At 29.9% G+C, this 16,273-nt stretch overlaps 1 protein-coding gene across 5 annotated transcripts in view; it reads left to right on the plus strand.

The window, feature by feature from the left end:
- LOC107456328 (uncharacterized) overlaps positions 1-14,673 on the plus strand; it is a 29,973-nt gene extending 15,300 nt beyond the window's left edge. For 4 of the 5 annotated variants that reach the window (XM_071182134.1, XM_071182133.1, XM_016074181.3 and 1 more), the window contains 6 exons: positions 597-786; positions 2,745-2,843; positions 4,803-4,913; positions 6,372-6,435; positions 10,935-10,990; positions 14,545-14,673. In XM_071182134.1, coding sequence (XP_071038235.1) covers positions 597-786; positions 2,745-2,843; positions 4,803-4,913; positions 6,372-6,435; positions 10,935-10,990; positions 14,545-14,654 — 630 coding nt within the window. In that variant the 3' untranslated portion in view covers positions 14,655-14,673. The remainder of the gene's footprint in view (positions 1-596; positions 787-2,744; positions 2,844-4,802; positions 4,914-6,371; positions 6,436-10,934; positions 10,991-14,544) is intronic. The other variant, XM_071182135.1, reaches the window with a different exon arrangement.
- The last annotated feature ends 1,600 nt before the right edge of the window (positions 14,674-16,273 follow it).

Below are 16,273 nucleotides of genomic sequence, written 5' to 3' on the forward strand. Positions count from 1 at the left end.
GCCACACGTGCGTCATAAACCTCAATACGCCCTCCAGTAGACATAATTTTAATTAATGCATTTTTGCAAAACCGAGATACAGGTAGATGACAAAGCAATGAAAGCACCAGCTTTTTTTTACCTTATAAAAAAGGTTTTTTTCCCCCACCGCAACAGCGCTGAGATCCAGTTATAGCCATTTGTCAAAAATTATAGAGAAATAAAAAAACTAATTAATAAAATAATTATGATTTAAAGCTTTCTTAGAAAAAAATATTCTTCTGTTGTATAAAGGCATCAGTTTTTATAAATTCCTTCCTTGAAGTTCTAGCTAATTAGACTCAAAGTACAGATTTTCATAACAAACGACACAATCTTTTAATTTAGGCGGATATTTGTATAAATTTGAAATCAGACCTGCGTTGTGAATTTGAAGTGGAAGCTAAAATGTATAAGATTCCTTTATTTTAATTTTTAAGCTTTGTTGAAATATTGTAGTTGCATACTTTGATAAATCACAAATTCAAAGTAGAGTTTAAAAACTATCAAAATCTAATCTTGTTAACTAATCGACAATTTTTTTTCAACCTACAATTAATATTCTTTTTTCATATTAGGTAAATTGTTCCAATTGGGAATTCGTGTTATCTGCTCTATCTTTAGGAACAACATTAGCGTTTTATGATGAAGAACATAGGGAAGATGACGGGCATAATTTATGGCATTATATTGATCGCTATAAAGTGAGATATGCCTTAATAATGGAGAATCATAAGGAATTTTTAAGAAGGCCGAAAATACAGCCAAGTAAGTTCATTATAACATATTTTTCTAAAATTTATTTTGCCGTTCTTATTATAATTTTTTGGAATATTTTTTTTTAAAAAATTCAGTCGGCCATTGAGATAGTTGTTCAGTATAATAATGTGTATATTGTCATTGACTAAAATATTATTATAAAAAAGCATGCGAGTTTCCATTTTCACCATTTCATTTCTGAATCCCTGCAGATATACCTACTTACTCTGCTTTGAGAGTAAATTACTTCTGTTGGTAGCAAACTTTGTTTCTATGTTTAAATCTGGATTTAATAAATTTGAGTGCCTGACACATTTCCCTCCAATACTTATTCCTTCACTTTTTCCACAAATTGGTTATTATATTTTTCTGATAATCGACAAATCAGTAAATGCTGCTTCACGGCAGTGCACTGAGATAGTTGTCGATTTCTAATGTCGAGTAATATTATACCGAGTATAACTTCATAACATTAATCATAACATTAGCTTCACTTCTCAACTCTCCATAACTTCATCCCAAGTAAAGTCGTGATGAAGTTCTTAATTTGTAAAACTGAATAAGGTTATGCAAGCTTAAGTTCTGTAATTCAGAAATTTTTTTGTTACTGAAATTGGAACATATTCAGCATATTGGTAACTGTGCAGTTTTAAATCGATAATCATACTTAGAAAAGAATTATTTATTGCCGTGGCTTTGTATATCTTTTTTGTTGGAAAAATTTTTGTGGTTTTATTCATCCTGAAATTTCAGGATAGTACCTTTCAAAACTTAAAGTATTGGCTAGTATTTGAAAAGAAAATGAGTTTAATTTTTCAGCAACTAATTTTTTTCTAAAACAGACGTAATAGGCAGATTTTGTTTTGCATACTGTATCTTTCTATTGACCCTTTACTATTGACCATTTACATTCGACGTTCTTTTTGCAATTTGTAGTATTGTTTGCTACATTTGCTACTAATTTACTTTTTCTACTTAACGGAAAATTAATGAAATGTATGAAGTCCACCTTAAACAAATGTATCTGAGCAATCAAATGTGACACAATAATCCACCATATTTAACGATTTTTGGTGCTAAAATTCCATCATCGATTTTCTTCCTTGAAATAACGAGGAGACACGGAAGGAGTAAATTTTCTTTCTCTATTCTCCCTTTTATTCACGGGGTACAATATCGAGGATAAAATTATTATAATGTGTGTCCTCCATTATATTTTGACTCTACGATTACTACAGAACTGTGTGATTGACACAGTACATGCTCAATCTGAATTGCTTATAAGTATTGCTATGTTTCTGATAAGATGTAATAATTAAGCATAGTATTTTTTTTATAAGTCATTAAGGCAGGAAAATTTTTATTGTGAAAATGACACTTAAAATGGGAGTGATACTATTTGAAAAATATTTTCCTTCTTCTTCTTATGGAAACTAAATAACTGCCTCTCTAAACTTTTCCTCTCTAAAAATACATAGTAGTAATGTTTATAATTTTAGATAATTTTAAATAATTAAGAAATGATTAACTATAGCAGAATCATCATTGCACAGGGATGACACATTCGCATTATGAGTTGTTTTGTTGAAACTATCCCGTGTAATTATAATATTCTTAAAATACATATTTGTGATATTAATAATTTTAGATAATATTAAATAATTATGAAATGAATAATTATGGCGGAATCATCATTGCACATCGATGACACACTGCATTATGAGTTGTATTGTTGAAACTATCCCGTGTAATTATTTTATAAAAATGGCATCCAAATAATAAATATAATACAACGAGGAGTAATTTTTAATATTTGCATTTTTAGCGCTTACTGTTACATTTAATTGAGCCTGGCATCGTCTGTCTTTTACCTATGCGTATTTTCAACATTTAAATACTTTACAAGAAATGTTTGATTCTTACAAATTAATTAAAATACATATTGTGTTTTTTTTTCTCTCTTCTAGATCCAAAATCAAGTTTTCAATTTTTAAGTAGAATAACTGTCACAAAAAATTCCATATCAGAATTGCAGAAGAAATATCTACTGAAATACTTAAAGAAAGGTTTATTTTTCAAAATTCTAATAGTATTTTTTAAGTTTATATAAAGGTATATATTATGTATAAGTATGTATTATGTATAGGTATAGGTATATTTTCCATCCAAATATGTTTTATAAGAAACTGCTGTTTATAAGGTGAGAAGATGCTGGATATGTTGGGTACCTCGGTACTTGGCGCGTAGCGCCACCAACCAATTCATCTTGTACTGGTTGGTTCCGTTCTCAAAAGTCATGAAGAAATAAGCTTATACTGGTAAGGGGAGAAGATGCGTTTATTGAAAAGTGGTATTATGTTGCAAAAGTTTAAGTTTAGTGACAGTAACCCCTTAACCAGAAACTCTAATAAGAATCATATTAAATAATTAGTTCCAAGGGTTCCTTTAAAAGTAAGTTTACTTTTTTCTAAAAAGAATAATGCTAGTTACTCAAATCATCATTAACAATATTTTGCAGAAACAAGACAGTTTCATTTACTCTAATACATTATTGGTCTATTGGAATTACGTACATTTACAGGCTTGTGTGTTCAAATAGGATTATAAACCTTTGTCAAATACATTATTGCGTGCTTACCAACTCTTCCAAGAAGAAATTATCTTGATATTTTGTGTGGTATCAAAACTTGATTCTTGTTTGAAAGATTTAATTTAAAATGATTTTAAACTACCCTTTCATTTGAATGGTTCAAACCGCTTAAAACATACATGCATGCTANAAGAATAATGTTAGTTACTCAAATCATCATTAGCAATATTTTGCAGAAACAAGACAGTTTCATTTACTGTAATACATTATTGGTTTATTGGAATTACATACATTTACAGGCTTGTGTGTTCAAATAGGATTATAAAACTTTGTCAAATACATTATTGCGTACTTACCAACTCTTCCAAGAAGAAATTATCTTGATATTTTGTGTGGTATCAAAACTTGATTCTTGTTTGAAAGATTTAATTTAAAATGATTTTAAACTACCCTTTCATTTGAATGGTTCAAACCGTTTAAAACATACATGCATGCTAGTTAACTAAAAGTGTTGTAAATGTTGGCTAAAAGTGAATTGTAGTAGTAGTATTGCCCATTAGCTGGGCACTTGGAGCGGCTAAGCAGCCCTTATCCTTGCCTCTGAGTTCTGTTTGTCTTAGATCTTTGTGCTTAGCAGGTAAAAGGGTTGCTTTTAAAAATGAATAAAACGTCTGCTTACAATGCCACTTTTCAGGAAAATTTTTCCTAGTGGTAGCACACTTTTGTCTTAACCTTTTCCGGTGCAGTGAGGCTAGCATATGTTACAAACCACTGAAAATGTAATGCTAATTGCTTATAAAACTTTATAGTACTTATATCATACTATACCTTTTAAAAAGCAAGTAAAAAAAGTCAAATCTTTGCAAAATTTACTTAGTAGTTATTTACCGTTTTTTTTAAAAATTATTTTTGCGCTTTCGGAGCAGTTTCCTTCTTTATTTGCAGGCCCCTAACCCATACATCATGTAAAATAATTTAATCATTGTATAAAAACATTTTGCGTTGAGCAACATTATGGTAGCTTGTCCGGAGCAGTTGTCATCACTGTGAATGATTTATAAGTTTATATTTAAACCCCACTTTGTGGTAGATTTCCTTAATGAAGCTTTTAAAATAATTACAAAATTAATCCAAATATTACAAGTGTTGGATTTTGATTGTCTACAACTCAATAAAAATATTTTACTCAAAAATTTAGTAGTTGACTGATTTGATTTAGTTATCTTGATAAAAGGATAAAAATTAAATGCTCCTCTTACCAATTTTTTTCTTTTCCGCAAAATAATTTGATTGAAATTCAAAAGGGGTGGGAGAATTATAGTAACATACATTGTATTTTATTACGTGTAGTTTTATTCAATGTAATATGATGCTAAAAGGTGCGTATTCCTGTAATACTGAGGATTTATTTATTTATTTTCTGTTTGTTATTTAGAATCACAAGCCATAGATGAAACCAACAGTTTACTGAAATCCTTGACTCATAACGAGCACCCAAAGTTTGAAAATCAAAAGAAACAAAATTCGAACTATTTCAGCCCAAAAGGTAAAATTTATTTTGCGCAGATTTTTACGTGATAAGGAAATTTAAGAAGGAAAATTAATAAATTATTGAATTAACCCGTAACGTTTTATATTAATATTAAAGAAGCGTTTTGGTTTTTTTTCCTGTTCTTTCTATCTAAATCATCCATACTTAAATATAGGCATATATGGTCTCGTCACCACAGTATAAACGGTGACGAAAAACTCAAATAAAAATCTTTCTTAATGGTTCCGTTAATAACCCCACCTTTTTAAAAACCAATTTCTATTCCTCAATTTCGGATTCGTTAGAGAAATTATATTCTCAAAAGCCTAGAAATTCACTCTTATTTTATTTTATAACCATCATTGAGCATCCGATCCAATTTTTGGGTTTTGGACTACTAATGTTCAACTCCGTAGCCTTGTAATTTTGAACCCAATTCAGAGCACAAGGGAACTCCTGGATCAAATATTGGGAGAAATGTGTCTTCTTAGAGAACTTTTTGACGAAACTAGCTCGTATTTGCGTTGCATGGAGAGGAAAACCACGATTGCTTGAAGACCACCCAGATTCAGATATAAGCTGGTCTGAGAAGTAAAAGCGATCTGTTCGCAAGCATGACCACATTAGCACAATTTTGTCGTGGAGCAAGAAATTGTGGAGCGCTATAACCTCCCTGTCCTAAAACGGGCTGTTGCAGGTGTGTTTTACTTTATTCTAACGTAACATCACATTACCTATTCTATATAAAATGCTTAAAAGTTAAGTTTGCTGCGAGTATAACTAATTTGAAAATTTATATAATTTCAGTTGAATTTAATATAAAGGTTCACTGTAAAAAATGGATTTTCGAATTTTACGAAACTTTCTTTGTTTTTGACGAAACCGTTTCCTGCTATATGCTTCGAGCAAGTAAAGAAATAACTATAGTAACTTCTTCGAGGAAACGAAATTCGTCAAAATTAAAAAAATATTTCGTCATTCTATACCCCTTTCAGAAAAAAAACTCTCAGTGCGTAATTCATATAACTTTGCTAATAATTACTAGATCGTAGTCAAACACAACGCAAGGAAGGTCAGAGGGAACAGAGATGAATTAACCACATGTCAGAGACAGGGTTCGAACCCGAGAACTTCCTAGTAACGAGGCCAACTCTTAGACCACCTTTCTTCGTGACTTTATTTTTCAGCGTCTAGTCTTCATCCCAGTTTCGTCATTCTAGTTAACAATCCCCCATAATGCACTACGGTGAGGTTTCGAGTTGAGGAAACATTTTCATCATAGATTTGAGAGTTTGCGTTTCCTCACAAATCACGTGATTTCGGGACGAAATCATTCTCAAAATTAACGTATTACAGTTCAAAGATTTCTGTATCATCAAAAGTGATAGTTTTATTTCTAAGAGTGTTTTGTAGCTTTTTCTGATGTTTAAATTAGGAAATTCATTACTGATTTATCTCTTATATTTAATATAGATTCTAAACTTCGCAACATCAACTGTAATTCTGTCCATAGAAAACATCTGAGATCAAAGGAAAGGTAAAATTATTTAAATAACATAGCTTTAAAATTAATTTTAAGGTTTCGTACCATAAAATTACAGGGCATAGTCAAAATAATAAATTAAAGGTTTGTCTCATTCGAGAGTATTCCTTGCATTTTAACCCTCTGACGCAGATGGGACAGCGGTGTTGTTTATATATACTTTCTTTCTGATACTCTATTTTCAAGTAAAAACATGTTTTACTATTTTTTAGTTATAAAAAACAGTTTTATAATTACTAAAAAAATCTGTTTGAATATCGGAACTTGTACTAAAATATTGTACTAAAATATAAAATCCAAATAAAGTAGTCTGAATATCGGAATTATATTTGTACTAAAATATAAAATCTGAATAAAGTAGTCTGAATATCGGAATTATATTTGCACTAAAATATAAAATCCAAATAAAGTAGTCTGAATATCGGAATTATATTTGTACTAAAATATAAAATCCAAATAAAATAGTCTGAGAAGTTTTTTTTTCTTCATTCATATTCAAAATTTTATCAATAATTGATTTTGTAAACTAAAAAATTTTCAGTGAATTGCTGTTTCTCTTATATTTGAAAATAACTTCAAATGAGTGAAAACTCAAAAAATCATTGTTTGAAAGTGAACCGTGTTTAGAAAATTTTACATTCAACGTAGCGAAAGACACCAGTGTTTCATGCTGTATTTTATAAAGATAAATTATTAAAATGCTAAATGTAATATTTTCCACTTATTTTGACCTCATTTAATACAAAATAATGAAAAAAGTAAGAAAAATATGTTTAATATAAATTCTGTGCTAGAAAATTAAAAGCAATGCTAGAAACTAAATTTACAAATTTGGCAGATTTTGCTAGTTTTTTAATAGGTTTCGCATGACTTAATTAAAGAAGTGTTGAATTATATAAACCTACAAATTGTTTAGAAATAGTGGTGGGTAAAAATCTACTAAATTGAATTTATTAAACCAAGAATCACAATTAATAAACTACTACTTGAAAATATTTATTCGTTGTCCGGAACANCCCGCCATTAAAAGAAAAATATATATTTTCCACTTATTTTGACCTCATTTAATACAAAATAATGAAAAAAGTAGGAAAAATATGTTTAATATAAATTCTGTGCTAAAAAATTAAAAGCAATGTTAGAAACTAAATTTACAAATTTGGCAAATTTTGCTAGTTTTTTAAAAGGTTTCGCATGGCATAATTGAAGAAGTGTTGAATTATAGAAGCCTACAAATTGTTTAGAAATAGTGATGGGTAAAAATCTACTAAATTGAATTTATTAAACCAAGAATCACAATTAATAAACTACTACTTGAAAATACTTATTCGTTGACCGGAGCAAGTTGGCATCTCTGTGTATGTAAATAAAACTATTTTTGTGTGTTCTATATTGCATTAATTTCTTCAAACCATTTTACTAACGATAATAATGTAAAAATATTAAACATTTACTCGAATTATGTGTCACTTATAATCTTGGCTTCGTCGGTCACCGGTGACCCCCATGACATTCAACGTGTTAAAAAACACTCTATCGTTTCGTATTCTGAATACGAAGAGGACTATATTGCCTCCTACCTCGAAGACCAGGACTTTGTTCCGTAATCATTTTGCTTAGATTGTTTAAGTACAAATTCCTCACTTTGTTGTTAAATTTCGATTGAATATTGAAAAGCGTATTTTTTATGTGTTTATTTTTTCAAACAAGCTTTAAGACCTGTGCAGATTTCCTTAAATACGGTTTTTAAACTGTGTTCATTTTTTAAACACGCTTTTCCAACTAGATCCAGAATAAGAAGTAGACCTAATTACAGGAATGCCGAGTACTCCAACTTTAGATGAATATTTATGGAGGTGTATAACATTTTGTATAAATAAGTTACAGCTTTGAAAGATTTACTAAAAAATAATTGGACTTGAACTTATATGGAGCTGGGAGCTTGAGGGCGCGAAGCTGATCCTTTCTTCATGTTGGTTTAGCATTGAGGTGATTAAATGATAACTGGACATCATTGCTATTTTGCCATGCCACATCTTTGAGTGTCCAGCAATGAGTGCTAATCTGAGAGAAATAGGAGTCTTGCCGTCATTGATTGACCTTTATGACGATAATATCAAGCAAATCGCAGAAGCAGTAATCAAGACGCATGGAAACATTTGATTCGGCTATGTCATAGACACGACAAAAAAAATTGCTATTTTGCATGTGCTTTTTAATTTTTATATAGTTGTTCAACAAAATAACTGAATGCAAATTTATTAACCGGTTAACGCATATTTAGGACAGTTCCTTTTTTCAAAGACATTCATTGTGGTGGGAAACTTTTTTCAGAATTTTCATTTATCTGGGTGAATTAAAAGTTTTTCAGATACCATGAGGATTTAGTTATTTCTGATTAGATCTAGAATTATAAGGAGCAAGTATTTTTTGATCAATAAATGACTTTCTGATTGCTCTAACAGTAGAAAAACCAATTAATTTCGATCATATATTATACCGCCTTTTCCATAAAACTACTTTTTGTATCATTTCAATATATAAATTAGGGACGAAACGGGTTAATTCAAGAATACTGCACTAAAACATACATTTTTCTATCAGTAGAGAAAATTTGTTTACAAAGTGGAACAGTTTGTCATCTCTTTTATTAATTTAGTTCTATTAGTTTAGTTTCGAAGTCATACATCCCCCCCCCCCAGAAAAAAAAGTATCTTCTTGAATAAACATACCTTTCTCCCAAGACAAATTTGGATTTTGGACCAGCAACATATGGGAGGTAGTAGTCGCAATCTGAATAGTTTCGACTGCTATCCTGACTATAACTATTGGGATATGTAGTACCGATAGTTTCAGTCAGGAGAACAGTTGAAAGTTTTTGGCCCCTTAATGTTAATTTCACTTATCGCCTACTTCGCTGTACCAAGGGAATATCATTTGAGTGGATCAAAAACTTTTTGAGCACAATTATAAAATTTGTATTTGAAATTTCATACTTTTTAAGAATAGTAGTTTGGCATTTTAAGTTTTGAAATTTAAAATAACAAGAGATAAAATTTCAAGAAATTTCCAAAAATGTCATATTTTTACATTTTCAGATCTCAAGAATAATTCGACTGATTTCGTTGAAGTGTTCTAATGAACAGGAGCAGCAAAATTCTGTTTACATTTTCATTAGTACAATACAAACTGACAACTAGACATTTCTGTTTATTACTAGCCATACTTTTCTGTAGGTAGTCAAACTATTTATGTGCTGTGATAATTTAAACCAAGTTCAGCCAGGAGAAAAAGGTCTACCGGAAACTTTAGTAAATACGAAATTTTGTAGAAAGGTTTGCGTTTACACAACATCTAAAGCCTTTTTGATGAATAATTGGGTTTCCTGTTTATGGAATAATTAACGCATTCATTATACTGTTGGGGAGGGCAAATTTATTTATTTTCTGTTGCAGGAGATTTTTGAACGGTTCTTAGACATTTTCGAGTCATTGATTTCAAATCTGTAATTGAATTCTCTCTACAAGTTACAGTTTTTATGCAAGTCAATAATATAGTCCAAATCAATTCATTCGAGGGAATGCTAAGTCTCTCCTCTTCTTTGCTACGTAGGGAGTGGCAGGTAGAAAATGATAATACGCTTCAGTTTATGATGCGATAATTTAGTGTCTCATGTTCATGTGTTTTTTGTCTTAAATTTCGTTTTTAGGCAAGCAGACAAGTGTACATGCTTGTATATATATACAAACAATATCTATATATTCTAAATGTTCTTTATAATGCATTCAGACGAAAACAAACCAAACTAAAAAGATCATTTTGACAAAAATTGTAACTTTACGAACAGGTTTGAAATACCCACTCTCGAATTAGGTAAGGTCAAGTACAGATAAAGATGTGTGCCCGGTAAGCCTGGTAGGTAGGGCCTTCGGTGTAAAAGTGGTAGTGAGTTCGATTCCATACGGCCGAAGACTCACCGTGTAGTAAATGGAGACCGGTGCACGTAAAACCTGTCGGGACCACAAAGTCCTCTTAGTTTTTGTAACAAATTAGACCTCTGGGGGTACTGAATTGGAGATTGTTCGTTCTTTGGTTCAAGTCAAAATCACGATCTGTGAATGAATGAATGGATCCGCTCTTTAAAAATGGGTTGTGTTGTATGTGTGTGGCTGAAGTTGTATTATTGGCCGTATATGGCGCCACTTATAAACAAGAAACACCCCCTCCTTTTTAAATTCGCTTGGTTTTACCAAGCAGGCATGCTGGTATTTGGCAAGTGGCATTAGAAACAACAACATGTAAAAATGCAACAAAGAATTTACTCCTCGGGGTTATCATGACATTTATTTATCTTATTAACTTTTTATGGAGTTGGGAATTTTTAAGTCCTTAGTAATAACAATTTATATAGAAATTTTTTTTGATTTTTATGTCTGTAAACTATATTATTATATTAATTAATTGTACTAAAATGTGTAAAATATTTTTTTAAGCATCGAGAGAATTGTTAAAAATGGATACCATCTTTTCTCCGAAGCCGATACAGTGAGTAAGTATTTAATTCTAGTAACTACTTATTATTTAATTTGATTACTATTTATTTTCCTCTTTCAAAACAATTAAAATTTTTCAAATAATTTTAGCAGATAATTTACTAGCATTGCAATTGATTATTAAATTTTTAAAATGACATTTATTATTAATTTTGTCAGGTTTCTCAAAATAATACTGATTATAAATTTTGTCAATTTATGAAATAATATTGATGATGCATTTTCTCAAATTATAATTGAATCTCCAAGATATTGTTCTTAAAAGGGAGTCGGTATATATGTATAATGCTAATTCTGATCTTTTTCGGTGTACCTTTTCTAAAAAAAACTACTTATCATATCGTTTTGAAATTTTTTGGGAATATTTAAAATTATATTAGTTGTATGCTGTGATAATGTTTTAGCGTTAACAGAAACACTTTTTGAGTTATGAAAGATTTTTGATGAAACTTTTTAAAAATTAAAAGTTGTCAGGTCATCATTTTTTTTTAAAAATTGTCTACCATAGATGTGTCTTAACAGTTATCACAATGTAATGTATATATGTAAACATTCAGTGAAAAAAAAACTGAAGCAATATCTTGTTTAGATGCTGAGAGAAGGTACATCTAAAATTTCACAACATTAACGAGAAAAAGAAATTAAAGTCAGAATCTCTTTCTTATGAAACAAGAAAACTAGATGCATTAAATTGACTTTTGTGTATTCAGTCATGTGTTGAAAAAAAAATTTCGAATAAAAATTGTAGTAAGTTGTATGTAACTGAATTTATTTGCACTCCTTTACTCAAAAACTAACGAAACTGACAACTAAGCGAAATTGGACAAAAAATTTTAATACAGTGAAGCCAGTTTATCATTTGAGGTGCATTACGTTAGTGGTCAATTTACTAAGGGGATAAATCTCTTTCTTAATTATTTTTTTTATTATTTCTTTTCTTACGTTATTCTTACCTATACCATATTATTTATGTAATTAATGTTATTCATATATTTCTTATTCATCACAAGGAAGCAGAAACAAAGTTAAATATAAATAAATAATCCTAAGAAATGGAAGTGGTAAAATATTACCTGCTTATAATCTTCCTTCACTCAAAAATATATAAATATGTATAAGCAAATAACAGTCAACATGTTTCCAGCGTTTCAAATTCAACAGCTGGCCTATATTCAATTTTGATAATACCAAAATTATTTCCACCTCAGTCACATCAGCTCATCTAAATGCCCTGGAATCTTGTTTCATTCATAAGAATGTTTCCCTTGTTAACAACATTAGTTTCTCACCATCACTCTATGGCACGTGGAAATGCATTTTTACCCTGATTTGCTCCTCTCGACCATTGTGGTTTTTCTTATTCTGTTTTTCGTCTTTTTTCTCTCTCGTCTATTGCGATTTTTCTAGTTTGATTTCTCACCTTTATTTTTCCGTTTTTCGTTGGCAACTTTTTGTTTTTTATTTCAAATAAATTCTCTTTTAAGTCTCCCAAGTCTAGAAAATGGACAATGAAAAACGGACGAAAAATATAATTTTGATTTAAAAAAAAAGTCAGTATCTTTTCGAGCAAAACTTATAACAGATTTTAAATCCCCACACCCAATTTAGGTAAAATTTATAAGTAATTGTATAAATACAACAAAAAATTTGTACCCCGGAGCAATTTTTATCATAGCTGTTGATAAATCTTTTCTTTCTTTATTTATTTATAAAAAATTGGGCACCTGGGCCGTGCAGAAGGCCCCTATCCCAAGCATCATGAAATAGTATAAAAAGTTAAAATAAAAGACAGTTTGAGTTTAGCAGTCTATGGGGTGGCTGTGCTGTTGATAAATCTCCGTAGTCGCGGATATTTTACTCTTCCTGTAAAAAAATCAAGACTGGTCAGGTTTTACTACCATATTTTTCTTTCTTTTTCGCTTTGATCTATGTCAACATAAGCCTCCACACAGTTTCTTATAAGTAGTCTGCGCAGATTATTTAAAAAGCGAATCACTTGTGAACCCGAATTCTATTTTAAAAGTATTTGATAGAAATTTATCATATATATTTGAGAATTGAATCTGTAGTGGTTGACAAGTAACCAAGACAAACCAATTATAATTATAAATTAAACAAATTTTTAAACATATATTTGCTACCACTTTCTAATTTTTAATAGATTTCATATTAAATGGTTCTATCTTTGATTGGTTTACGTTCATAGTGGTTTGTTACTGATGACCTTAAAAAAAAAACGTTTGGTATTATTCCTTATAAGTAATTTTCCACCCCTACATATCAAACATTCAAAGTATCTTATGAAATACAACTTATGCGATATTTTAACCTTTTCGGGACGGGCGAGTCATAAATGTATTCGTAGGGAACCAGATTCAGGATGGAAATAAATAAAAAGCTTTAGCTTATGTTTGGTCAAGGCTTATTTTTTCTAACTTAATAGTCTTAATTTTAATTTAAATTTAACACAGCTAATCAATGTTCGTTCGTTCGTAGTTGTAGAACTGGGCATCTGAGGACAAAATGGCCCTTATCTCATTCATCACGAAATATCTCAAAGGAAATATCTCTCAATCTTTCCGAGAACGGATTTTCAGAGTGGTTGTAAAACAATCTGACTCAAAAATATATGTATGTTTTGATCCCGTTGAAATTCGCTTGCGCAAGGATTATTATGCTTTTATATATTTATCATTATAATTCAAAGAGTTAATTGGAATAACCTGAGTATTGCTACCACTTTAAATATGAAAATAAAATCTTCTCGAAAATCCGGAGGAATTAGCAAGTATGTAATAGAAAAGCTAATCAACGTAGGTGCAATGCTTAAGAATATAATTTTTATTTTGAATTAAGTAGTGGTATATTAAGCAAATGAAACTGTTATTACTGTACTCCTCTCCCTAAATATACTGATATAGAAATATTTTTCCTACCAGATATATTTTTTACCCTAATTGCCACCACCCTCAGAACAGGGGTGAAAGCGAGACGGAAAAGAGGAAAGGCTGGTAGTAAAACCATTTCAGTTATAGCTAGTTTTGGAGAGGAGTTTACTTATTCTTTTTTTAAATTTTTGAACAATATCTACTTGTTCTTGGAAAAGAAGCAGTTTTATATATATGCCAGATATATAAAAGAAATCTTGATAGTTACAGATATTTCATTTTTTTCGAAAAAAATGCTGGAATGAAATGTTTTGCTTACCAGGTTTTTCTCTTTTCCGTCTTGCTATATAAGGGCTTTCACCCATGCCTCAGAATGCCTATATGACTCCCCGTCTCGAGGAGGTTAAAGAATGTGTGCAATTATTCTTATTCCACTAGCTTTACTATTCAATAAGCATATTAAAATAATCAATATATTGTATTAAGCGGAACAGTGACATCCCTGCTACAGGTGTAAGAAATATGCAATTTCACTTGGTAGTTTTAGTGAGTATACTTTTCCTGAAAGAAAAACTAAAATGTCCTAATACCAATTTTTCCGGATAAGTAGCTACCCTGCTTATAGCACTGTCGCAAACATAATTTTTCTTTGCTTATTTCAGGAAGGCTACAGACTTCTCCAAGAAAATCTCCGACTTATTCCCCACCCTGTTTCTGTACACTGTTCATCTATATTTTTATTGTTTGGATGTGGAGAATATACTCGGAATAAAAGAATTAATAGTACAAAAGTGCTACCGTTTTTTTATTTAACCCTTTGACGCTAGTGTCCTCCTTACATATTTGCTATTCTCTGACGCTCTAATTACAAGCAATAATATATTTTGATATTTTATAATTACAGAAAACAGTCTTATAGTAACTAAAAATATCTATCAGATTGTCGGAATTATATTTGTAGTAAAACACAAAATCCAAAAAAAGAAATTTGAAAAGTTTTTTTTTACTTCATTCATATTCAAAAATTTATAAATTATTGATTTTGAATGTTAAAGAAATTTCAATAATGAATAGCTGTTGATATGTTATCCTAACAGCAAATAAGTGCAAATTTGAAAAATTATTGTTTAGAATTAAGCAATCTAGGTAACGCAGAAAAAGTCACTGGTGTTTCGTGTTGTATTTCATAATCATAGTTTTTTTTTTAAGTAATATATTAATCTATAATATTTTCCACGGATTTTGACCTAAATTAATACAAAATAATGAAAAAAGTATGAAAAATGTGTTTAATAAAAATTCTGCGTCAAATGGCTAAGCACTAAAAGTTCCAAAAAGAAAAACTTATTAATGCACAATGGGTACCAATTACATTAGCTTAATTCCGTTTCATTCGCTTTAAAAGAGTTATGCGATATTTTTGTTCAAAATGTGTTCATTAGTGAACCGCAAATGTTTCAAAAGGCAAAAAAATAATTATAAACAGCAAATAATTATTTTTTAAGAAAATTAAATTAACGCAATATTCACTATTTTATGAATATTGTATTCGTACATTTTACGCATTAGTTGCCAATAACAATATCCTGTATATTATATGACTAATTCTTATAACTACAGTATTTCTATAGATGTTTTACGTATGCGGTTGTAATTTTTCTTAGAAGTAAAAGGATGCTAGAAATAAATGGGATAAATAAAAGAGTTAAATCAAGAATCATGGCTAAATGTATTTTAATTGAAATACTACTTAAAAATGGGCTACGTATCTATAAAAAGGATATAAATTCCATCTGAAGTTTTTATTTTTTTGGTCTCGGGTATTACTTTCTTACAAACCATGTAAAAATCTCATTGAATATATTATCTACTGCAGCGGTTCCCAAGAGGTTTACCGCGGAACCCTAATTTTCCGTGGAAAGGTTACAGGGGTTCCATAAGTTAGGACTCTTTTTTTTTCTATTACCAACAGTTATTTTTGAATCCTGTAATAGGTTTGTATTCAACCAATAATCGCTTTTTTTTTGTTTAATATTTAGGTTATTTTCGTGAAATTATTTAAGCAAAATGTCAATATAAAAAGAAATAACAAACTTAATTTTTTTCCCCAATAACAATATATTGAATGAATTACTAAAATGATGCATTTCCAAATTGTATTGAATTCGTATTTCTCATCGAATTTAAAATTCAAAATAAAACGACCAATTTCAAGAATAAAGAATTATTTTTCTCTGATAAACGATCTCTCAGTTTATAGTAGTTCTTTTTCAAAAACCATAATTTAGCTCATTTTATTCACTTTGATTTATGCATACGTCTAAAATTACTTTACTTAAAGCCGTGCAGACTTGCGAATTCAACTGACTAACATAAAACCAAATCTTGAGA

The sequence above is a fragment of the Parasteatoda tepidariorum genome, chromosome 6 (assembly GCF_043381705.1).
Source record: "Parasteatoda tepidariorum isolate YZ-2023 chromosome 6, CAS_Ptep_4.0, whole genome shotgun sequence".
NCBI lineage: Eukaryota > Metazoa > Arthropoda > Arachnida > Araneae > Theridiidae > Parasteatoda > Parasteatoda tepidariorum.